The sequence below is a fragment of the Pyrus communis genome, chromosome 11 (assembly GCF_963583255.1).
Source record: "Pyrus communis chromosome 11, drPyrComm1.1, whole genome shotgun sequence".
Lineage (NCBI taxonomy): Eukaryota > Viridiplantae > Streptophyta > Magnoliopsida > Rosales > Rosaceae > Pyrus > Pyrus communis.
The window spans coordinates 7,519,975-7,545,000 of record NC_084813.1 but is presented as its reverse complement, the minus strand read 5'-3'; the positions used below and the strand labels follow the sequence as shown (position 1 = coordinate 7,545,000).

Below are 25,026 nucleotides of genomic sequence, written 5' to 3'. Positions count from 1 at the left end.
TTTTTTTTGGCTAAAGGGAATTATATTAGGAGAGGGAAAAAGCAAACAGAGAGGCTGGTCCAGCATACCAGACCAAACACCCCAGCCACAACAAGGAACAGAAAACCAACTAACGAAAACAATCGACAGCCTAAAACACAAACACATCATTACTAAAGAGCAAGGAATGCTTGACAGTAAAATAAAGGACTCAGGCAAACAAAAACATTCTTATCACTCACCGGAAACCCTTTGGCCATTCTTAACTTGCACAGTAGAAACAAGCAACGACAACAGGCGGCTTAAACGTTCAACACCTCCATTAATCACAGAGTCAGTTATTTCCCGATATAAGCAATTGAACATTAAGTTCAATTCCTTGGAGGCCAAATCCACACATAAACCTTCTAACGCAGACTTTAAGACTTCAAGAACAGTCTCTGAACCTGCAGGAGAAAGAGAAAGGGTCAAAGACAAGCAAAACCAATGTAACTCCCAAATATATAGTTAATGGTCCAATAATATTTTATAAACATACTGCTGCATTACACATAACATACAAATTGAAGAGAGAACAACAAAGTCAATGTACAAATGAACAATTAAACCCAAAAAAACATATAATTTAGAATTTACTACCAACATCATTTTTTCCCTAAACCACACAATCATTCTCACATAACCCTTTAGCAAGCCATAATTGCTAACATACTCGGGTAGTCTTGGATTAGTATCAGATGAACCTTGACCGACAACACAGTATTCATGCATCAACTGTGAATATGGAAACAAAAAATACACTTTTACCATAAACAATAATTAATAGCAATATGATATAAAAATAGGTAAAAGCATAGTGAACAAGCTTTCCACTGACTCTACATGAGTGAGCTTTAAAATCCAGCTACCCTAGACATTCAATAACATCCAAAAATACATCTAATCAATTTTTCAAGACATCTAAAATAAACGTACATAAAGCCTTTGTTTAGAGAAAAACTTGCCTTCGTTGAATTGTTCACCAATGCAAAGTATCAAGTCGTCCATCAGGAAATGCAACACTCTCTCAGCTCTAGAATGGAACCTTGATGAGGTTCCTCTCATGACAAAATACAGTAATTTACTGACTCCCTCTTTTCTAGTATCAGTTGATTTCTTCACAACTTCAAACATGATCTTTCTGACACCTGTGCCAATTCAATGAGGACAAAAATTTATCAATTCCCATTAAAGGAACTTACTTCAAGTCTTCAACAGAACACTAGAATATACGGCAATATGGCCAACAATTTACTGTTATCTAAACTAAAATTACACATCCAGCTACAAGTGCTTAGAATCATAAAATATTAATTAAGACATAAAGGAAGTCAGTTTTCCATCAGATGTATGTAGTGCATATCAAGTTAGAAACTACAGATTATTATTCATTAATCACAGTATATCACAAATTTGATTGTATCATGGGAAAAACACAAACATCTAGATGATAATTGTCACCACATTAAACATGAGATGAAGAGTCAGTTAAAACACATAGAATTGCATTGTTTTGAAGTAAAAAAAAAGGTCCTTCAATCATTCAAAATAAATAAGCTATAAAGCATGCTTCAAGGGGACCTGTATAGAGATAATCCTACATTTCCCATCAAAAAAAATCCAACAGGCTAAAAGTGAAAACATAAAATATGCAAGGTTGTACCTTCTTTAAGTTGTTCAAAAGGTGCATTTCTCAGCAAGAATGAGACCGCTTCTGCCATAAATTTTTGGATGTGATATTTTGGATAGTACCTCAATTTTACAGTAACCCTGCAAAATGCATATATATATTATATACATATATTTATATATATCATAAGAACTGAGATTATGAGAGGAAAGAGAGTAAAAATGCATCCTCACATGAAATTGCAATGTAACAATCACTTATTCGTACAAATTGGACCAAAGGGAACTCAATACCAAAATTTTCAAAACATAAAGAAAACACTAACTAAGCCTGATTAACATATTTTTCAAATAATCTGATATTTCTCAAAGAAATATTTTCACCATCAAATTCTGAAAGTTAAAATAGACATATTTTTGTCTACAATAAATGCACATGGTTTGCTTCAACGTAATAATCAAAATAACTAAGTGATACAGGAACTTACTTTAGTATATGCTTAATCTTTTGTACAAGATATTTTTGTAAGTACATCATAATAGATGACCAAGATGTAAAGATCTGCACAAAACCACCGTACACTATGAGTTCATGTCGAAATTAAAATGCCAACCTGTAAACCTAATAAAAATTAAAATTAAATAACAATCCTTAAAATAAATTGGACCTGCTCAATGATCTCTGGCTCCCTATCTGCACCACTTTCTAGAAGAGACACTAGAGAATCAGCAATCCTCGGCAAGAAACTGGAAGAAGAAGAAGAAGAAGAAGAAAAACCACGTAGAGTGACCATAAATACATGCATCAAAAGCAAAAGGGCATGATGGGATTCTACAGTACACTGGAGCAAGTCGCCTTGAATATTCAATACCAATTAAGGAAGTAAAAGCAACAAACAACAAGCAGCTACAAGTTAAATTCATTCCAAAGGATGACGAAACTCACGGGATAAAGTCCTCCAGGAGATCTCTCGACAGAGCGGCGATTAACCTGCCCAAGAACACAGCTTATTGAGAAAGAAAACAAAAATCTCCAATCTCGGAAAACATTAAATTCCAGCTAAACAATCAAATATCTCAAAAGGGTTGGCGTCAAATAAGCTAACATACGTGAGAATGGGCTCAAGCGACAGCCTTGCATCCATCTGTAATCTCGAAACGAGTTCTGAGATTATGGTTTCCTTGTGCAACAGAATCAAAGGCAACGTTTGGACCAACGGCGTCATTCGCTCATAGAAAGAGATGAAATCCTCAGCCGTGTTCAGTTCCTACACCCGAATCAGCAAAACAATCATGAAACCAAAAACCCAGAAGAAAAAAAATACATATACATATACACACATATATACATATGGAGAAAAATCTTAAGCAAACTTGAAGAATTACCCTCCATTCGATGAGGCAGTCCCGGAAAAAAGTAGAGCCCTCATGTGGCTCCGACTTAACTTTATCGAGGCTTCGGAAAACATCGATTTCGACATCATCAATTCTCTCAGAGAAATTCTTGAACTGCAAATACAAAAGCCAGCAAATAAAATTACCAAAAAAATAATTTGAAGCATGAAATAAGACGAACAAAGAGCTGGAAGCTTCAAACGGCGGCGTGAGAGAGAGGGCTTACAACGAAACGGCGGCGTCCGGGGGATTTGTTGAGGGACTTGACGGCCTGAGCTTGGGAGAGGGTGGCCATGGTGGACTGAGAAAGCGGGTGGAGAAGAAGGGGGAGGGTTTTGGTTCGGGGAGGCTGCTCGCCTCTCTTCTTCTTGGAGTTCAGCAAGCAAACAAAAGAAAAACTTCCAACGAAATTTTAATTTTACAATCGAAATGCTTCAACCAGTAAAAACCCACTTGAATAGTTCGCACAACACAAAGCACACCATACCAATCAAATCAAACTACAATTGTACAGAAAATAAATGTACAAGTAAAATCAAATCTCGAAATTTCGGAAACAAAAGCTCAAACTGACAATCCCAAGTGAATTTGACAACCACCACACCATCCCGGACCATAAAAACGGAAAAAAGGAAGCTAGTCAATAAAACAAGACTGTAAAATTGAAACAAAAAGCAACAAACTTGCAAATATTAGCCCACTGCTAATTGTTGATGTCAGAGTGCTCTCACCTGTTTACGACTCGAGCTTCCACTTCCAGTGCTCTGACCTGTTTAAGACTCGAGATTTAGAGGTTTGGTTTGAATGTAGAGCAGAAAATAAAACGTGAGAGTGAGAGTCACTAACCTTTTGCTGGGAATGAGAAATTGAGAATGGTCACAGCAACTCGGCGAGAGCTTGAGAGAGGATGAATTGGGAATGAGAATGGTCACAGTGAGCTTGAGCCTTGAGAGAGAATGAGATTGACAGAGTCTGAGAGAGAGATGAGGCTGAGAGAGGATGAAGAAGACCGAGAAAATGGCTGAGAGTGAGGCGAGACCGAGAGCGGAGACGGAGAGACTGAGAGCGGATGAAGACCTAGGTTTAGGTTTTACGTTTTAGAATTAGGCATAAAACGGTGGCGTTTTAGAATTAGGCATAAAACGACGTCGTTTTTGAAGACTTCGGTTCGGTTCGGTTTCTGAACCCCAGAAACCGAAACCGAACCAGACACTATTCGGTTCGGTTCGGTTCACCCCTATTCGGTTCGGTTTTTTTTTTTTTTCGGTTTTTTCGGTTTCGGTCCGGTTTTTTTCGGTTTTCGGTTTTTCCAACCCACCCCTATTCAGCAGCGCTGCTGGTGAAACCGACCTTCGACTTTTGGAATGGGGTTTAACAACCCGAGAAGGAGGCTATTGGGTTTTGGGTCGGGGCAGGTCGGTTTTTGAATTTTTGTTTTTAATTTTTTACTGGAGCGGCTTCAAAATGTAAGTCGGGCAATTGGGCTCAAGAATTGCAAAACTCATTTTCAGCCCAATCCTAAAAGTGGGGCGATTGCTGAGCCCCAGTTTGCAGGACTGCCCGATCAGACAATTTCTCGCCCGACCGTGCGCCCGAGTTTGATCTAACATCATGTTGACGTTAGCATGACATCAGTCGCGATCAAAACCCAAATCTGCCCCAACCTGCCATTGTTCCTCTCTTGTGGAATCCTCGTCGCGGCAGCCTATCATTGATTCGCACCCATCATTATTAGTCAAACAGAAAATGTAGCAGAAACAGAATTTAGAGAGAGAAAAAGAGGGGGGAGAGAGAGACTTACGCGAACACAGAACTATGGAGATAGGTCTCATTGAAGCCTGACTATGAGGGTGAGGTGGTGGTGGTGGTGGTGGTGGTGGTGGGGTGAGGAGGAGGGTGCCATGGTGGTGAGGGGATTCGAAGCATAATTATACAATAGTTACGTACAAAACATTAAAAGTACACATGCATGCATTAAGAATGAATGAATGTTATAAAAACCATATTCCTTTTAACATTGTGAAATATCGAGCTTTCTAGATGGGGTATATATACGAATGCTTTTGGTGGCCTTCACTTAGTTTATTACTAATATGACCTCAACCATTTGAATTTTTTTTTACAGCCCTCTCACTCGAACATATAAAGCTAGTTTGGTATTGTTGTGTTTGTTAACAAAAACTGCTACTAGTGTGTTAAGAATAAACATATGTAAAATAAAGCAACTGAGTGTTTGGTAAATATTTTTTGCAAAACTGCTTTTAACGAAAAAAACTGTATTGAAGTGTTTGTTAAATTTTATATAAACTATTATGACTATAGTAAATGAATAAAAATGGTATGATGTTGGAGGTGATATAGTAATTTAATTTTTTGTATCTATAAACTTTATCTTCTCTCTTTACAGAAACCCTCTTTATCTTGTCTCCCTCAATAAGATTATCATGAATTTGAAAGATATGGATAATAAAATTGATGATGAGGATCAATCTTAGATTTTTTTGTTCTTTAGCTCCTTGGTATGCGAATTTTGTGGAAATCTTGTGGCCAAACTAAACTCAAGTCCAAACGAGTTATTCTGTCAGTTGCAGTTAATATATCTTGACCACTGCATCAGCTCGATGTTAAAAGTATTCTCTTTGTGTGGAGAATAGAATTAAAGAAAAAAGTATTTGGAAATTCGAATGATGCTCATTCTGAGACTTTGGTAGCACGAGGCAAAGATAAAGAATATGGTTTAAATAGTAATAGAGGAAATTCGAGATCGAAATCTAAGACCAGAAACAATACATGCAATTATTGTCGCAAGGAAGGGCATTGGAAGGTTGATTGCCTTAAACTCGAAGATAAATATTATAGTTCCTCCAATTTTGGTACTAGCGCGAACGTCGTTGACAATGTCGTCAAATTTGTTCTATGATGAATGTTCGACTGCACCAAAATTGAAACAAGGAATCTTGTGTTTTAGGTACTCTTGAATCTCTCTGCTACACTTGGAGATTTAAGAATTTGTAACAATTGTTTCTTATGATTTGAAAAATAATTATTGGTAGCCTCTGTGTATAGTGGAGTAACAAAATTATTAGGGTTGTTAGTTGCCTCTTCATCAATTTTTATTTTTGGATATTGGTATAGTTCTGTCTTTTGGACTTTGTATTCAATGAAGGCCAATTTTTCAAGTTCTATGAAGTTGTGATAGTGAGACACCACATTATTTTGGAGACACAACATGTAATTACGGAATAATTGTGTAGAACCCTCTTATAAAAGGCAAGTTGTATGTACCATTAGCATTAGTAGATTTTAAATGATGAAAAAATAGCTTTAGTATACGAACAGCAATTCTTCGAGAAATAATTGTATATCAATCATTGATTAGATAAAATTACATATCAATTAAGCATACAACGAACCATGCGGAGGCAAGCACTGCACAATATTCCATTAAGACATTCTGTCAAACATTTGCAGAGCAGTGTTCAAGGGATGCATAGAAACTGAAAGTGGTAACTCTCAAGGCCTTCAATGGTGAATTCACTCAATAATTCAAAATTTTCATGTTAAATTACAGTATGTTTGTCAATTGTATTTGATATTTCTTTGTGAAAGACAATCATTTTGTTATAGAAGTGAAAGATAAAGAAAGCTCTAAAGAATTGGAAAAGCAAAAATGTCGTTGAAGTAGTTGGAGTCGTCATTCGATTTGCAACCACATTTAAAAAAATTGATTAGCTTATTCACTTTCCTTTTGTTTATGGGTGATTTTTTTATCAATAAATGTTTAGTGTTAACAATAATTTCAACAATATTTATAATCATGTATTGAGATATATTAAGACCAACTCAACCCTGGCCAAGGCGAGTACTTTTGGTATCGTTTGGTATGCAGACGGGACGGGACGAGACATGACGGAACGGAACGGAGCAGGAGCAAAGATGCCCTCGGATGGAAATAAGGAGGAAGAAGGAGGAGATGGAGATGTTATAATTTTGTGTTCCATGGATGTGGAACGAGTCGTTCCAGGCGGGTGAGGTGGAACGAAAATTCACCCAAAACTCGTCCTGTGGAATAGCTCGTTCCACCCGTTTTAGGCGCACCAAACGTGGGACGGAACGTCTTGTCTCACTCTATTCCGTCTCGTTCCACGTACCAAACGGTACCTTTAGGCCTTTGCCATTTGACCTTGGCAAAAAAATTGGCCCGAGCAAAAGGAAAAAAAAAAAGAAAAATGAAAAAAAACAAGATCTAGGCCACGACCAAAACGAATACGAGCCACCTTTGCAAGTAAGTTCCATGTTTGGCCCAGCACAATGACGCACCAAAGGGCCCACCACTGACAGGCCCGTCACCCACCATTAACAGCTTTGCATATCGTGCAGCTAAAATCAATGATCGTCGGTTGATCAACAGCCATATTTCAAATAATAAAAAACGTTTATTTACTTTTACTTGTAATCCAACCGCTGTGATTAAATGAGTTAAAATATAATGGTAAAAAATGATCCAACGACCCAAATTAAAATCTAAAGGTCGTGATAATTTAAAAAGAAGTATTATTTAACTCAAATTTCACCCCCAAAACACTATAAATACCCATCCATTTGTTCATACATCCACTTGTTCCACACATAATATGTGAAAGTGTGGTTCGTATGTGTCTATTGTGTGATTTTTCATACTTTATTTGTCACATTCTAGTTTTGGCTCCGCCGTAGCATGATATTGTCTGCTTTGGGCCCCGGGCACGCCCTCACGGTTTTGTTTTTGGGAACTCACTGGCTTCAGGTTCCATCGGAACTCCGAAGTTAAGCAAGTTCAAGTGAGAGCATTCCCAGGATGGGTGACCCACTGGGAAGTTCTCACGTGGGCAAAAACAAAGCTTTTGAAAACATAGTTGTCCTTATGAACATACTAACCCCTCATGATAAAACCCGTATAATTTCCTAGAAAATGATAACACGTAAGTATATAAAAACAATGCTTAGAAGCAGTGAAAACAGAGGTATGCCATGTCAAGAAAGCATCACTATAAATCTCAAAGTTCGCACTCACATTTTTTGTGTTGCGCACTTGGCTACGTCACCTTCTTGCGACGGTCAGCACGTCTCAACTTTGGTCGAGGCATGTCAGTTTGTGATCCTTATCCACACTACTGTACTTTATTTATGCTCTGACGTCGCATATGGAATGGGTTCATTCCCGCTCACAGTGCATTCTTGTCTTTAGGCACTTTTAGGTTAAAATTTATTCACATTTTCCACATCACTATACTTTATGACTTCGTCACCTTCCAGGTGTCAGTCAGCATAGCTCGATTCGGAGTCCTAGTAAACATTTCGGGTCGAGGTGTGTCATTCTTGGAATTTAAATATTTTAAAGTTAAAATGCTTATAAAATTAAGCTAAGTTAATCTTAATAAATATTATTTTTCAAAAAGTTCACGGAAAAAAAAAATGCTAAAACGATATTTAAAATTTTTTTCTAGCATAAAATTTAGGCCATACTATTAGTCGAAAAGCATAGTTTTCTGGCCAAAGGCCTAAAATGAAAAGCCTATATTTGTTTTGGCCTTAGGTCAAGGATTGGAGTTGGTCTAATGCATTTTTTTTTTTTTAAGAAGTACGATATTCATTAAAGGGGATAAAATGTACAAGGCAAGAGGATAGTGTGCATAAAAGATTCTCGATAAAAGACATTGCCGAGAATTTTAACCCGGTCGAAGGAAAGAGAGTGTCCTGCACAAAACAACTTAACTATAGTTAACTATCCTTAGAAAGCATTAAAGTTACATCAACATTAACTAAGGTTGCGATGAGAACTGTCCTTAATTAACACGTCAACAAGCATATCAGGGTTGATATCAGTAAGGACAAAAACGTTACTTTGTATTTAATTATAAGACTCTTGGGACTTCCTTATTGACCTATACAATAGAAATTTCTCATTATTATATGGCTAATGAAGATATTTCATTGATTTTGAACTAAATTCCGTTCTTTGTTTTGTTAAACAATAAACCCCAAACTAAAGAAGTCCAAGAACAATGATGACGTTTGGATGGACTGGACAACACTAGCCGGCCCTCTTTCTTGTAGGCCCTGAGGGCAAAGTGAATATTGGATTCGACTTGAGCTAAAAGGAGCTTTCTGCCGCTTTTACAGATGTGTTTATTTTTTTTTCAAACATCAAATGATGAAGAAATCATTGCTTCATTATCGCTTTTGACTTGAACAAATGTCGATTTTTTTTTTCCCTTCAAGCGAACGGTATTCTTGCGGGTACTCGTAAATAAGTTGAGGGATATATAAAAATAGGAAATCTTTAAGGAAGTGATCTTCATTTTTTTTATAAAAATGGAGATTAGTCATGAGATTTACATTACATCAAACTTTAACGATCCGAACCGTCTATTTTTCAAGTTGTACCTCATAAATCAGCTTTGCAAAATATTAGTCAAATCAGAAATGTTTAAGACACCTAATTGGGTTCAAAGAAATTAACGAATATTTTGTTATATAAGAAACAATAAAATTTTATTTTGATAATTAAATAGGCAAATGGTTTCGGATTGAATTGAATTTTTGCAAAGATGATCCATCAATTGAGATTGAGAAAATAGACAGTTCGCATTGTGAAGTTCTATATGGAGTGAGCCCCACACACCTAGTCCCTATTTTACTTCCTCTACTTATATTATGAAACGCCCTTTAAATACGCGTTACTTAATAAAATCTCTTTAAAATTTCCCATCAAACATATTCCACCTAATATCATGATGACATGTTCATGATTAACAAACAATGTCTTCTAACAAATAATTTACAGTGTGATATGCGTGTAAACAATATTATCTTTTTTACTGTTTTAGTAAATCATTTCATCGTGTTGCAATCTAAATTTACAGATAACTAAAATTAACTATACTGTAAAAAGTCAAATAAACTTATCTCTCCTCTTCTTTTTCTTTTTTTGTAAAATCTACCCCTTCTCAAAGTCCTGACAAAACCCTTTTCCTATCAAATTTAAATGAAGGAGGGGGAAGAAATGTAAAATCAAACAACCAGGTTCCAAATTTTAATTATATAAAAATCCAAGATGTATGGAAGTGGTCAAGACTTTGTTACAAAAATTTAATTGTCATAACCACTGTGGGCCATCCCCCCTATTCTAGCCGTTACACCATCGCCTTACCGTTTGCTGACGTGTCAACCAAATCTTCAACCCTCCAACCTTTTTAAAAGAAAAAAGAAGACAACCAATGTGACCGTTAACTTGAATCTCGGCCAAAACAAAACGCCTCTGCTACCCCTGTTTTTCTTCCGTGCACCCAGTCGAAGTACAATGGCTTTCGATTACGCATTCACCGGAGGCGAAATGGAAATCGATGACGGCCTCGGGTACCCAAAAGCGTATGCGAAGCTCTGCCGTGACCGCAGCGTTGGACCTTACAGCCATGGCCCTCCTTTCACTTTCATGCCTTACTGTCTGCAGCAAGAGGAGGTATGAGAAGTGAAACTTTTAACTTTCTGTTTGTTTCCCAGGAAAGTGAGAGAAATGTAGGAAGGAAATTGGAAATTGGGTTGTTTTCTTTCTTTGATTCTGCGAATGCTAGGTTTATGATGTGATGTGGTTTTCAGGATCAGAGAGCAAGAGATTTAGAGCAGATGTTTCCGGTTATTGACCCGAAAGCGAAACCTACTGCCAGGCCAAAGATTTTCGTCAGTCTTTTGTGGAAGCAGCTCAACCACCTTGGGTAAATCTCTTGATTTTGCTCCATAAACCTTCAAAATTAGAAAACTTGGAGAATTCAACAATGATATTCTTTTACCTGACTTTATACTTCGAATTTCAGGAATGCCGGCTTTGATCCTGCGGTAATTCGAGTAGACTCGTATGGCAACGTTCTGTATTTCCATGCTGATTCTGCTTCTCCTCTTGCTTGGGACATAGATCACTGGTTTCCTTGCTCAAGTATACAGCTCTATCTTCTCTCTCTCTCTCTCTCTCTCTCTCTCTCTCTCTCTCTACATATTTGTAATCTCCGGTCATTTTTGCTGAAAATTTAGGGGGAGGATTGACTGTCCCAAGCAATTTGAGGATACTGCAATGGCAAGCCTGCAAGAAGAAGCATGACATGCTTGAATTTCTCATTCCATGGTGGGATTTTCAGTTGGGTATATCCGTCAACCAGTTCTTATCGATATTTGCTTCTACCAATGCCGATTTCAGGTGGAAGTCTACTTCATATTTCTCTTCATACACGCTTCTTGTTTCAAGAACATTGACTTGTGACATATTTGTGTCCTTTCACAACATTGGCAGGCACAGGGCATTCTCGTTTCTCTTCGCTGAAGGTGAATGCGAGGAGCTCAATTCTTCACAGACGGTAGAGTCCCATGCTTTTCCGCAACATTATGTGGAATCGAAAGAGCACTTGGGCCTAGCTCCGGCTGCCATTGTTGTATCTCGAAGAGAGTCATATGGTTCTTCATCTGCTTTGAAATCCCTGGACTACAATAAGCAGATAAGGCCACAATCTCCTGCAATTGGTTAGTGCTTAAGTAACAACTAAACGGTTTTTATTGTCTGTTTAGTAATAATGAGAATCGTAATTCATAATCTTTTTTTTTTGTTTTGGATTGTGTTAGCTGCAAGGAATGGGAAACATGCTGTTTTGAAAGAAAATGAGAACCCGGAGTACGGTAGAAACCCATACCAAGCGATTGTCATGGCAAGAGATTCCCTAAAACAAAGAGAACAAACTGCAAAGATGCAGGCTGAGATACAAAATTTGGATGATGAAGTGAATGAATTGAGGCGAAAAAATGAAGATGAGAAGCTCACCATTCAAAACTTGGAACTGACGTTGATAAAGCGAAGGAGAAGAGCAGAGAAGTGCCGGCGGCTAGCAGAGGCACAATCATCATATAGGACCACACTCGAAAAGATGATTCGAGATGCTATGCACCAGTAAGATTAATAAACAATGTTCTGAGTAGAGGATTATCATTTTCGACCTTTATAAAATGTGTTTTACAGACTGATTCATTAACCCTTTTCCCTTTTTGTTTTTGCTTAAGGTCTGTCATTTACAAGGAGCAACTGAGACTGAACCAAGCCGCAAGTAGTGCGCTCATGGCAAGACTTGAGGCACAAAAGGCAATATGTGATGCATCGGAGAAAGAACTTCATAAGAAATACAAACAAAGAGATGAGCTTGAGACACAGATACGGCCTGAATGGGAACAAGCAAGGAAAAGGTCGAGAATGGATGATGCATTAGCTGAGGAGAGAGACAGCAAGATGGTCCTTTGTCTACCAGCAACCAAGCCAACAACGCCTTTACGTAAGGAACTAAGGGTGTTTCTAGAGGAAGAACAGAAGGCATGTGATGCTGCTTTATCACAGAATGAAGACGATAGAAGAATTCAACTGTATGAGGAACTGGAAAGACCGAAAAAATGTTTGTCTATTGACAACCTCAGAGAGCAGGCCAGATACAGTGTTGCATTAGAGGATGAGAGCTTGTTAGAGAATCAAATGCGGACACTGGAAATAGAAGGGAAGCACAAATTCCAATTCCCTGTCATTCGAGAACCAGAGATTGTGGAAGATGAAGAGAGCAGAAAAGAACGTGGCAAGGGGAATGTAGAGAAGTGGCTTCAGATTCTGTTGGATAGTTCTCCAGAAGAGTTGGATCCTGAGAACAAAAGTGCAAATGAAGAGCACAGGACCGGTGATATAATCAGTCAAGTTGAAGAAGGTGCAAATGAAAAACACAGGACCAGTGATATAATCAGTCAAATGAATTTGAAGTACCCACAGGAAGTCAAGAATCTTAAGTGTCCAGAGGCTAATGCGAAAGTAGGTGTACCGAAGCAGCAGTTAATTGTCCAAGAGAAGAATGAAAATGCAAATCAAGTGCATACTCCTGTTAAGGCCCTTAAGGGAGTTGTTAGCAGGAAGAGTTTTGAAGGGAGGGAAAGAAGGGACCATAGTAACGGAAAGGAAAGAAAACTTACAAGGTCTGAGAGTGCTAGAGTCTTTCGACGAATCCCATCTTCTCCGTCTATAATTTTGGGCATGAAAAAGGGTGTTGACTGCATACGAAAGAAGCCCATGGTAACCAGTGATGATGAAGAGAGCTATGCTACGGGAAACAAATTTATGAAGTCATCTATAAAAACAATCAAGAAAGGATTGAAAATATGAACAGAAGTTCAGTTGCTCGTCTATTTTTCAACTGTATTCATTCTTTTTCTTCTCCATTGTTTTTCTTAGGTATGGTTTTCTTCGGTAAAGAGTGCAAGCAAGGCGATGACGCCATAAGCTTAGAATAATTGTGTCCAGCTTAAGTATTCTTTTATAATGTTATTTGTGTATAAGATTGATTTGCGATAACAGCTAGTTGTACTTTTACTAAATAAATTCAGCTTCCGTTTCCTTCATCGGCTAAAATATGCATTCTCTATTTTACCTATATAAGGATCCTATTCAAGTTCCTTGTAAGATTTCGGTTGCCAGAATCATCTCAAATGTTCAGCTAGAAAGTCTACAACAATGCAGAAGAAGAAAATCTGATAAGGAAGACATTGATATTACCATAAGCTCCGTTAAATGGAATAGATGCAGACTCATACAAATGTATGTCATGCGTGATAATGAAAGTCGAATTACATTTTAGGCCTTATGTGAAAGTCGAACAGAAGCGTCCATATCTGCAGCAAACAAATCACACATTTAGAAGCATTAGTGCATAAGAGATAGACAGCACTCTACAATATACCGATAAGTTCACTGCATATCCAGTCCAGCATTCTTATCCATTGGTGGTGGAGAAAGTTTGTGGTTTAATAATGCTGTATTGCATAAACAACCACATTACCGACGGCCACATGTGTATTTCAAGCTTATAAGGTTGCCCCAAAGTGCAGTGGTAAAGCATAAATGGTAATGGGAAAACAGTTAGACAGATAAATCCGACATGATATCGTATCTATACAATTTTCTAAACCATTACCCCCTTTACAGGGTAATTATGTATATAAAAAACTCAAAAGCAGAAAAGATAAAGGTACAACATATTAACTGTTCTGAGATAACAATTACCCCCGAGAAGGGTAGCATTGAAAAAATTTCAATTTAAAGTGCACTCACAGTGTCCCTATTTTTTTTTCCTAGTGCTAGTGTCCTATAATAAGCAGCTTACTTCCTCTCCTGAGATCTCTGTTGCACATCTTCTTTGAGCCCAAATTATCTGCTGCCCTACATTTATCTAAGATTAAATATTCCTCCAACAGCTCATTTGTCGGAGTTTCTCCAGTAACCTTCATCCCCACAAGTGCAGGAGCCGTCCTTAAAATGGTGAAACTTTTCTGTATCCCTTACAGAAATCTCCCGACGCACAACCTTAGAGATAAACTTGATAGTACTGTGACAGCTTTGGCACATGTACAGGTTCTTAGTCACCCATATAGGCATCCCAGGCGCTGTGTTAATGAGCCCAAATGCAACTGCAAGTCTTTCGCTGTGTCCACAGAAGATCTCAGCTTTTGAAGCTTCAAATTCATCTGTTGGACGGGTTTCGGGCTCTTTGACACCCGCAGATCTCATTTTCTCATAAAATCCGTCCATAACTGCATTTATTTCCTTAAATTGAGGATGCAAATTATCACCACTTAGGAAAGCATGAACTTTTCCCTTTACCTCCACCCAACTGCATCCAGGATCTGCAGTTAGGCCCCTTTTCCTCATCATCTTTCTTACTAGTGCCACTTCTTCCCATTTTCCACTGTCAGCATAGAGATTACACATAAGTACGTAATACCCAACACTTTCTGTATCCATCTTAAAAATTTGCTCAGCTGCAAGCTCACCAAGTTCAACCTTCTTGTTGATCATGCATGCATTTAACAAGGCTCCCCATATAGCTGGATCTGGATTTACAGGCATCTTCTGTATAAACTCGTGCGCATTATCCAATTGACCATCACGACCAAGTAGATCAACAACACACGCATAGTGCTTCAGATTAGGTGTGATAAAATAATCAAGTTTCATGCTTCTGAAATACTCCAACCCTTCACTAACCATACCAGACCTACTGCAAGCACATAATAGTGAAATAAATGTGATCTCATCCGGATCTAACCCAGAATCAACCATACTGTGAAATAGCTCAACTGCTTCCCTTCCTTGCCCCCTCTGTGCATACCCAGTTAGTAGGATATTCCAAGCTGCAACATCCTTTTTGTTATAGTTAAACTGGTTCCATGCAGATCCCATCCTCCCACACCTTACGTACAAGTCTAAAAGTGCATTGGGTAAATGACCATCAAATGCTACACCAGTCCTTAATGCATGGGCATGAATTTCTTTTCCACACATCAAAGCTCCTATTCTTGCACAAGCAGATAGGACAGAAACCAAGGTAACAGAATTTGGTTTGAGCCTGAGTTTCATTTGCCGAAAGAAAATCAAAGCCTCAAAGCACCGATTGTTGATCCGAAGGCCAAGTATGATAGAACTCCATGATATGACATTCTTGCTGGGGATGCCATGGAACACTTCCAAAGCCTTATCGACGCATTTACACTTAGAATACATATCAATGAGTGTATTGGCAACTATCACATATGATATGTACCCAGTCCGGTAAGCAAGCTCATGAAGCTTCATACCCATATCCAAATTTTCTAAACATGCACAAGCAGATAGAACACAGGCTATGGTTATTTCATCTGGCATGATTTCCTCTCGCTCCATCTTTCTGTAGGTTTCCACCGCCTTGTCAGGCAGTGCATTATTGCCATAACATGAGATCATCGATGTCCATGACACCACATCTTTATATTCCATTCTAGAAAAAACTTTTTCAGCCTCCGTGAAATGGCCAATGATTGAATACATCTGAATTAAAGAATTACAAACCGAAACATCCTCCACAAACTCTGTCCTCAAAACGTAACCATGGATTTCCCTCCCTAATTTATCATCCCCAAGAAGCTCACAAGCAGATACCAAGCTAGTCATAGTCATCAAATCCGGATAAATTGAAGACTCGCGCATCATGAGAAACAATTTCAACCCTTCCAAAAACTCTCCATTCTCAAAATATCCCGAAATCATTGCGTTCCACGAGATCCTGTCCCTCCTAGGCATTTTATCAAACAACTTCCGTGCAGTACCAACAGCACCGCATTTCACATACATTGTGATCAACGCATTAACTACATCAACATCGGACTCAAACCCGAATCTAATCACATGTAAATGAATCTCCCTTCCCCTCGCCAAGTCTGGCACGCCCCCACAAGTCCTAAGAACACAAGGAAATGTATAAATATCAGGAACAATCCCAACCCACAACATTCTATGATACAAATTCAAAGCCTCATCGAAAAACCCCGCTTTCGCATACCCGCCAACCAAAACATTCCAAGAAAACACATCCCTCTCACCCATTCTTCCAAACACATACCAAGCATCAACCAAATTACCAAACCTCACAAACATGCTCAGCAATGCATTCCCAAGCCGAACACTCAAAAGGGTCGTCGAATTCGATATGTACGAGTACACGCGAGCTCCTTCCTCATGCGTTCGCTTCCACTCACACAGCCTAACCAAAGCAACGTAAGCATCTTCATCCACTTTAACCTGAACCTCCTGCATCGAATCCAAGAGCTTCAAAGCTTGTTCAAGGTTCCCATGGCGGCAAAGCTCGTTCAAATCAGAGTTTGGGTTCTGTGTGGAAACAGAGGAGGTGCTGCAGACTCTGATTTCTTGGGTTTTTCTGTAGGAAATTTGGTGGGTTTGCAGCTTGTGAGAGAAATCGATGGTTTCGAGCTTATTGGTCTTGGGGAATTGAGGATTGGGAAGATGCGGAGAGTAAGGTATTCGAGTGGTTTTAGCTGAAATCGCCATTTTTGGACACTCAGAGCATCGTCTTCCCAGAGGGTTTTGCATGAGGTTTAACGGTTAAAGGATAAATGTTTTTATTTCTGGAGAAGAAGTATTATCTAAAGTTGTCTGTTTAACCAACTTAAACGGCCATTCTATTTGGTCATCGTGTCTGAATCTTTGTTTTCTCATCCAAACCCGCTCCAATTATGGACAAGGAAAACGAAAAGGAAAGGATAATGCAAGTGTTATCCGTGAATCTACTTGTTCTTTTATTTATAACTAGCACAAAATGTAAAATTTTTTTATTTTTGTTTTTAAAATTGAAGGAGAAGGAAGTGAGTAAGAATGAATGTGAGATTCGGAGAGAGGAAGAGAGGGGAGAGGTTTTTTTTTTAATATATTTTTATTTTTTTAACTTAGAGATGTTAAAATCATTTGTAGCCTGTAGGTGAGGCTTAAACAAAAAATAACAAAATTTGTTCTATGAAATTACGTTATTGCCCTTAACTTTTTTGTTGTGATAGAAAACCAAATGGTCTTTTCACCCTCTTTTGGTTGACAAAAAAGTTCTATTAATATGTAGTTTAGATTAATGTATCTTCATCATAAGAACATCATAATTAGAACCGTTCATTTTCTTTACCATCATTTAAATATCATATCTACAAAAAGTCATTCAAAATGGAAATAGTTTAGCTATCCGTGTGTGTCAAACCAACCGAAGGTTTTGGTTACAAGCATCATCATGATAAACAGTTTATTTGTTTGGCGCATATGAATGGCTAAAAGATCATAATACAAGTTATTACAACTTTCAAGTTAAAAGCTTGCACACTCAGCTCAGCATATATCCCCATGCTTGTATTAAGTGGAGGGAGATTCAACTAAGTGTGCAAAAAGATAGCACAATGCTCTAATCAACTTGATCAAATTGTGCTCTAGTCTATTTTCCATGTTTGAACTATATGTTGAAAAGTGCTTAACTATGATTTATTGTCTTGAGTTTTATTCACACGAGCCTCATAACTTATCCGATTGTTCATGTGTATGAAGCTTCATAGCTTACCCGGGGGTGGGTCTTCATAGGGCAATTTTGTCACTGCTTATGAAACCGAATCTGGGTGATCTATCCATGACCAGGATGAAGCTTGGGTGAAACTGTAATACCCTGAAAAAATTTAAATATATGAATTGGATATTCATAATTATGAATATGTGAAAAGAATTGAGAATTTATATTAATTCATAAAAGTTTAGTTTTAAATTATACTAGTTACAAGGTTTAAAGTTTGGACATTAATTATTTAAAATACGTAGACCTTTCGAGGTCAAAATTTATATTTTGAATAGAGCTCGATTTCACAAACGCGTAGGCACACACTGTTTGTGAAACGGAGTTATAAGGGAGAAGTTATTAACGTTTAAAGTCGGGGATAAATTGGTAATTTTAAACATCCTTAGAAGGCTCCAGAAAATCTGGAGCCATGTGACATGCCACATATGTGGCTGAGATGAAAGGAAGAATCAAAAATGGGCGGTGGGGATTGAAAGAAAAGCATAGAAAGGAGAGAAGGGGGAAAGAGTCAATGGGGGACGGCCAATGGGGGTAGAGAAGAAGGAGAGAAGGGAGAATGAGGGAATCCTTCGACCCGGCTATACCCACAACCCGACCAAGTCGGATCTTTTGATTCATCCTTACTTCAAACCCAATCGTTCCCTCTTCCTAGTACACCCCAAAAATAATAGATTTGGCCTTGAAATTAGGAAAAACGCACATGTGGGTGCGGTGGTCATTGCTCTTAGGATTCCCCAAATTTCGATATGTTTCCATCAAATTACTACCACCAGTAGACTCCCCTTGAGGCCTGAAACAAAGCTCATGCATTGGTTGGGGCGTCAGAGTTGTTTTGGAGTCGAATCAAGAACACCCAAATTCAAGGGTTTTCGGCGGGTTCGAGGCAAATTGGAGCTTTTCCAGGCCAAATTGGACTTGGCCGCATGTATAAAGTTTGCTCTACTCTTTGAGATATTCATTTCTATAATTTTTGAGAACTTTTAGAAACAGTTGAATTTTCCGGCGAGCCGGGATAGCCGACCGCCACCTGCGGCGGCAGGTGCGACAACGCATAGCCAGGGAGGTGACATTGTGTTTTTATGTGAATTTTGTTATTCTCATTATACTTTTGAGTAGACCTGACAATGTCTTACACGACCCGTTACACAGGACATGTAAACGACACGAAAATAACGGGTTTCGGGTCAACACGATAACTAATCGGGTCATTATTAGGTCACACGATAATAACCTGTTAATAACGGGTCCTTAACAGGTTTACACAAGAGTGACACACGGGTAGCCTGTTTCGACACGATAAGAAAAATGCTATTTTGATGATTTTAATTTTTTTAACTACTAAAAAAAACTTACTATAAAATGCAATAGATATAATGAATATGTATATATTGTTTATTAATTATTATTCTCTTATTATTCTATATAAAATTTAAAATTTAAGTTTTATTTATTTATTTATTTTTATAGTATATTATAGGCAAAGATTGAGATTAAAAATCATAAAACACATTAAAAATAAAAATATCAAGTAATTCAAAAATACCAAACACATAAAAAAAATTATAATAATTAATTTCCCGCCTAATATTTCAAGAGTTTCATCCATTTCCCGCCTAATGTTTGGGAAGTTTTGCAGCCTATATCCATCCATTTCCCGCCTAATATTTAACCCAAAGAAACTCTAAGTGTTAGTTAATGTATCGTTTTGATGGGATACACATCCTATGAATCTAATTTCAATGATCCAACCGTCAATCTTTTTTATATATGCTTCGAGATCGCATACGCCAAAATTTGCAAAAAATAAACATTCAGAGATCAAGTAACGAGACAAAACTTTTCAACGGTTATAAACGAAAAATCACGATTTAACAGTTATTTTTAACTCTGATTTTGATGATTTTTTATAGCTACACTCCTTGACCCTATATGAATACAATGAATGAATTCGATCTTCAATTTAAAATATTTACACTAGTGGATACCACAAAATCTTGTGTTATACTTGATGAAAGTATAAATAAACTCTTAAGTGTTAGTGAATCTATCATTTTGATAGGATACGCATTCTACGAAACTAATTTCAACGATCCAACCGTCAAACTTGTTATATATGCTTCGAGATCACATACACCAAAAATTGCAAAAAACAAACATTCAGAAATTAAGTAACAAAACAAAAAAAACTTTTCGACGGTTATAAACAAAAAATCACGATTTAACGGTTATTTTAACTTCGATTTTGATGATTTTTTACAGCTATACTCCTTGACCTTATATGAATACAATGAATGAATTTGATCTTCAATTTAAAATATTTACACTAGTGGATATACCACAAAATCTTATGTTATACTTAATAAAAGTATAAATAAACTCGAAGTGTTAGTTAATGTATCGTTTCGATGGGATACGCATCCTATGAAACTAATTTCAATGATCCAACCGTCAAACTTGTTTCTATATGCTTCGAGATCACATACGCCAAAAATTGCAAAAAACAAACATTTAGAGATCAAGTAACAAGATAAAACTTTTCGACGGTTATAAACGAAAAATCACGATTTAACGGTTATTTTAACTCCGATTTTGATGATTTTTTACAGCTACACTCCTTGATCCTATATGAATACAATGAACTAATTTGATCGTCAATTTAAAATATTTACAGAAGTGGATACCACAAAATCTTATGTCATGATGATCTATGAAAATTGAGGATTTTGTAAAATGAATAACATGTAAGCTTTGAGTTCCATTGGCGAGGTTACGTGGTCGTTTAGATTTTTAAAACCCTCCAAATCTCATGAACAATGTTATTTATTTGAGTGAAAAAATTAATAAAAATAATAATAATTATTGTAGAAGTGTGAAAAATGTAATCACACGTAATGAAAAGCTTTACAAGTTTCATTAAGGGGTCATCTCCGAAATTTGGTATTATGTTTTACATTTTTTTGGGTCAAATTATGTTTTTCATTTTCATTTTTATTGATTTAAAAAATATTTTTCTTAACGGGTAACGGGTCGGGTCATATTACTTGAAAATATTAACGGGTTGATTTCGGGTCGGGTTATATTACCCGTTTACTTTAATGGGTATTACACGACACGACCTGTTAAGCTATTAGGTATGACACGAACACAACACGAACACGAGAAACACGACACGAATGCCAGGTCTACTTTTGAGATCTAACTGCTATGGTTTGAATATTAATACCACTGTGGTATACGTTGGATTAAATGAATATATTTGGATTTGGTTTGAATTTTTGGAAATGTGAACTACGAATGGCTTGATCCCTGTTTAGAATCCGTAGGCAGTCTAACGTGACGTTAGATGCAGCCATACAATAAGTGAGATTAAATAAACGAGACAAAGCTTTGCTTGAGAAGTTGAACTAAGTAAGGAGTTTGGAATTTTATTATAAAAGGAAATCTTATGTTTTGTATATATAAATTGAATTGGGCCTATCATTGGAACTATTTCCCGAAAATAAATTTTTTCGGGCTCGAGGCGTGACAGAAACTAAGTGGAGGTCTGAACCGACTGATGTTGAAGAATCAGTGGATGAGTTGTCGTTAGGGGTGAAATGCCACTCGAACCCAAAGTTGGTGGGAAGGGGGGTGTTCTGATGTATCATCCCTTCTAAACTTAGACAAAATAAACTATATGTACGAAACTTCTTTTTTGAGATGATCATACGAAGTCTAACAAGATCCTTGACTTAGAGGGTTCCAAATTGATTTTATGTAAATTTGTACATGAACATATTGTGCAGAACTAACGGTTATCATCACCCTTATTACTTCTAATGTCACAACACACAATAAAAAAAACATACAACATAAAAGGTACGTAAAACAAATGAATACAAAAAAAACCCATTAACCCCCAACTCTTTCTCTCACATTCAAGATACAGATTTCCTCCACTTTGGAGTAGCCCTAGCTCTAACAAGCATGGTCTTCATATCAACTGGCGTTTGTTTCCCATACCCAACCTCCCCATCTCCAGCCTCATTAATCTTCACGACGCCCACATGACCCCTAAAAGAAGGCATAATCCCCAAATTCCTAGTCCACTTAAATAACCCTTTCTTTTTGTCTTTCCTCTCTGCCTGTACTTGCATGGAGTTGCACTGGTTTTGAAGCCTAAGCACATCTTCCTTCAAGTTCCTTATCTCCATCTGCATTGTACTCATTTCACGCTTCGAAAAGCACCGTGCTGACTGGTCAAGAAAGGGGTTCGGGCTTCTGGCGCTACCGCTGAATGAGCCACTCCAATCAATGTTCCTGTGAAGCTTGCTCTGCTCTGAGAAGAGGACTTGGATTACTGCTCGGACAGGCAGGCGATCGTTTTGTGCTGCATGGAGAGATGCCTCTGGGGAGAGTTTTCGACTGTCGATTAGTCTACAAAGATTCTTTCGATCTTGCTTGGAGACTCCAGGATGTGCCTGTCATGATGGGAATTATATATGGTTGCATATTGATATGTCACTAAGAAAAAAAGGGCAACAATCACTGAGCAAGAGTAGCTGTTGTTGTAATAGCTTAATACGAAAACATAAAAAATAAAAAGTCAAAAAGTGGCTGGAAAAGCGTGGCCAAATACAAAGAATCTCACTTTTTGTATTAGCCACCCAAATAACATCAACCCCTTTTATATTAACTACTGTATAACATATAAATTCTCAAGTTTACTTATTTTGGATTGAGTTGCATGCAGGATCAGTTGAGTTTGTGAAGGAAATAATAATGTTATTTAATCTACAGGTACACTAGAATTGGGTTCACTTGAAATATGCAATGTCTGAGTGATTTTATTTTTAGAGATTTTACGTATTATGTCACCAGATTGTCGAAACCCTCATATCAATTAAACAACAACTATAATATTTGTACATAAACCCTACAAATATAATATTTCTCAGCTAAACACCTACAAGTCCATCTCTTTAAAGCCAAAAAACTTTTGAGAGATTTTTCAGTGTGCCTATATGCCATATGTAAATATACAAATGAAGGGAAATTTTTTTTTTTAAGTGTCCCTCCACTACTTATATAATAATATATAACGTATGTGTTTGTGCAAGGCACACTAAAAAACCTCTGTAAAATTTCAATGATAATTTTCTACGTAATAAAAACCCATTGGGCTCATTGCTCACAATTGAACAACAGAAAAAACAGAAGTCAGAAAACTCTGGGACCGGCCACTGTCTATCACGAAACAAAGGGCATTTACATTAATTTACTAGTCGTATGGGAATATATCCACCTAAAGCCTAAAACCCTTTCACATAACTCACTTGATTGTGACAACACAGCCATGTATTATACATTTAGAACGCAGAGAGATAAGATTCCTTTTTCATGTCATGTCTTCACCCTTCATTTCTTTCGTTACATTCTTTTCAATAAAACACATATATATGTATTCACACTCATTCATACTGTCTTAGCTAATATCCAAAAATTGGAGTCATTTAAAACTACGGTCTATATTTAGGTTCTATTTTCGCCGAAGTTGAATTAAAACCACATTACTTGTAATCCATTGTGAAACTAAGTCCACCCACTCCCCCTAGTGTGATAATATAGTTTGCTAAAAAAAAAAAACCCAAAAATTGGAAACCAATAATTGATTTTTTTTTTTTTCATTGAACACAAACCTATTATTTATCAATTAGTCTAACCAAATTAAGTAATTAATAGTTGAATTATGGGATGTTGTTGTTCGCATTCCACGTTTAAAAAAACACACTGGAAATTATTTGTTGGAACAAAGTGCAGAAACAACTGAACCCTAATCAATCAAATACTATAAGAACTTACTTTGAGATATGTATCAATTGCTCGGTACAAGCCATCGTCAGTGGCACGCGAATGGCTAGGCAGAGCCCCAGCAAGCGCTCCAAACTCATTCAAACTCAAATTCGCATCCAGGGCGGCCTCGGCGAGATAACAATCCACGAGCTTCGACACCTTCACCATGGCGGCTCCGCTCTTAGCCGCCTCATCCAAGTTCACAAACCTCTTAACTAACCTAGTCACAAGCTCGACATCCAACAAAGTCCCACAGGTGTGACTAAAAGACGGTATCATGAGCTCTTTCAGCGAGGCTTGGTCCAGCTGCCACGATATCCTCTTCTCCAGCTCCGCTCGGTACGCGGGCTCCACAGCCACCATGTTGGCGGTGCGGAGCAAGCGGAGGAGGAAGTTGCATGGGATGGAGTCCTTCTCGGGAGGGAGGACTCCCACTAGGGTTTCGACGAAGAAGCGTTTTCTCATCCACAAGCCGGTGATGCTTTCAGGAGAGGATGAGAAGTTGGTTAGGTTCTTTTGGTCGGAAATGTTGCTGTCGCCGGAGAGGTCCGGGAGCCATTTGGATGCGTAGTGGGTGATTATGGAACCGATGAGGTCTGGACGTACACCTTTGGCTTGAATTCCGGCTAGGGTTTTGACAAAGTAGTCCATGTCGAGTATGCATGCATCATCGAACCAGCATTCCGCAGCGAATTGGGAGGGTTTTCCCGGGAAACTGATGGATTCTTCCAAGTCTGGGTTCTTCATCATTTTTTGATGCAGTGGTAAATAGAATGTCTGGTTAATGGGATATATATACTTGATGTATTTACACTTGACATGATAGAGTAGTAAAAGTGATTTTTGGTGTTTCGTATGGATGAATTTATATGTGTACCTCAAACACGGATAATGATGGATTTTTTTTACGTGTTATCAATACATGTATTACAATCTAAGAATTGTAACATCAATAACAATATAATTTTTTTTAACAAACGATATTATTTATACTAAGGAGATAGTGAAGTGAGCTCTCAATTAACTAGCAATAATGTGGTCCAAATTCGCCTTTGGCAAGAATTGAACCTTAAGACCCTTGACTTACAAATAAAAAAAATTCTATTAGACCATAATATTAAATGACAATAGTGTTGTAAGTACAGAGAAAAATCTTTTACTGACACAAAGC

General features: G+C 37.5%; 4 protein-coding genes across 4 annotated transcripts in view; 1 reads left to right on the top strand and 3 right to left on the bottom strand.

The window, feature by feature from the left end:
• The window catches only part of LOC137708959 (uncharacterized), a 23,216-nt gene extending 19,141 nt beyond the window's left edge, over positions 1 to 4,075 (bottom strand). The window contains exons 1-12 of the mRNA XM_068448115.1: positions 3,889 to 4,075; positions 3,774 to 3,811; positions 3,269 to 3,409; positions 3,034 to 3,156; positions 2,758 to 2,915; positions 2,594 to 2,638; positions 2,316 to 2,394; positions 2,136 to 2,209; positions 1,682 to 1,788; positions 955 to 1,166; positions 663 to 753; positions 222 to 425 (exon numbers count right to left, since the gene is read on the bottom strand). Coding sequence (XP_068304216.1) covers positions 222 to 425; positions 663 to 753; positions 955 to 1,166; positions 1,682 to 1,788; positions 2,136 to 2,209; positions 2,316 to 2,394; positions 2,594 to 2,638; positions 2,758 to 2,915; positions 3,034 to 3,156; positions 3,269 to 3,337 — 1,162 coding nt within the window. The 5' untranslated portion in view covers positions 3,338 to 3,409; positions 3,774 to 3,811; positions 3,889 to 4,075. The remainder of the gene's footprint in view (positions 1 to 221; positions 426 to 662; positions 754 to 954; positions 1,167 to 1,681; positions 1,789 to 2,135; positions 2,210 to 2,315; positions 2,395 to 2,593; positions 2,639 to 2,757; positions 2,916 to 3,033; positions 3,157 to 3,268; positions 3,410 to 3,773; positions 3,812 to 3,888) is intronic.
• A 6,190-nt stretch (positions 4,076 to 10,265) lies between these two features.
• On the top strand, positions 10,266 to 13,476 carry LOC137708817 (intracellular protein transport protein USO1). Its single transcript, XM_068447969.1, has 7 exons — positions 10,266 to 10,543; positions 10,681 to 10,796; positions 10,896 to 11,014; positions 11,110 to 11,272; positions 11,366 to 11,592; positions 11,692 to 12,013; positions 12,124 to 13,476. Exons 1-7 carry the CDS (start codon positions 10,385 to 10,387, stop codon positions 13,253 to 13,255), a joined length of 2,238 nt encoding a protein of 745 aa, XP_068304070.1. The 5' UTR covers positions 10,266 to 10,384; the 3' UTR covers positions 13,256 to 13,476.
• Positions 13,477 to 13,655: 179 nt separating this feature from the next.
• LOC137708720 (pentatricopeptide repeat-containing protein At1g15510, chloroplastic) lies at positions 13,656 to 17,180 on the bottom strand. The gene has a single exon (XM_068447853.1). It carries the CDS (start codon positions 17,009 to 17,011, stop codon positions 14,345 to 14,347), a length of 2,667 nt encoding a protein of 888 aa, XP_068303954.1. The 5' UTR covers positions 17,012 to 17,180; the 3' UTR covers positions 13,656 to 14,344.
• Positions 17,181 to 21,754: 4,574 nt separating this feature from the next.
• On the bottom strand, positions 21,755 to 24,725 carry LOC137708713 (root phototropism protein 3-like). The gene is made up of 2 exons (XM_068447845.1): positions 23,865 to 24,725; positions 21,755 to 22,483 (listed from the first exon to the last, which is right to left on the bottom strand). Exons 1-2 carry the CDS (start codon positions 24,603 to 24,605, stop codon positions 21,941 to 21,943), a joined length of 1,284 nt encoding a protein of 427 aa, XP_068303946.1. The 5' UTR covers positions 24,606 to 24,725; the 3' UTR covers positions 21,755 to 21,940.
• Between the last annotated feature and the right edge of the window lie 301 nt (positions 24,726 to 25,026).

Excerpts from the sequence above, each read along its gene's own strand:
- LOC137708817 (XM_068447969.1), top strand. The coding sequence starts at position 10,385 with ATGGCTTTCGATTACGCATTCACCGGAGGCGAAATGGAAATCGATGAC. Across the intron at positions 10,544-10,680 it reads ACTGTCTGCAGCAAGAGGAG|GATCAGAGAGCAAGAGATTT; the intron begins GTATGAGAAGTG and ends TGTGGTTTTCAG. Across the intron at positions 11,273-11,365 it reads TCTACCAATGCCGATTTCAG|GCACAGGGCATTCTCGTTTC; the intron begins GTGGAAGTCTAC and ends CAACATTGGCAG.
- LOC137708713 (XM_068447845.1), bottom strand. The coding sequence starts at position 24,605 with ATGATGAAGAACCCAGACTTGGAAGAATCCATCAGTTTCCCGGGAAAA. Across the intron at positions 22,484-23,864 it reads CAATTGATACATATCTCAAA|GCACATCCTGGAGTCTCCAA; the intron begins GTAAGTTCTTAT and ends CCATCATGACAG.
- LOC137708720 (XM_068447853.1), bottom strand. The coding sequence starts at position 17,011 with ATGCAAAACCCTCTGGGAAGACGATGCTCTGAGTGTCCAAAAATGGCG.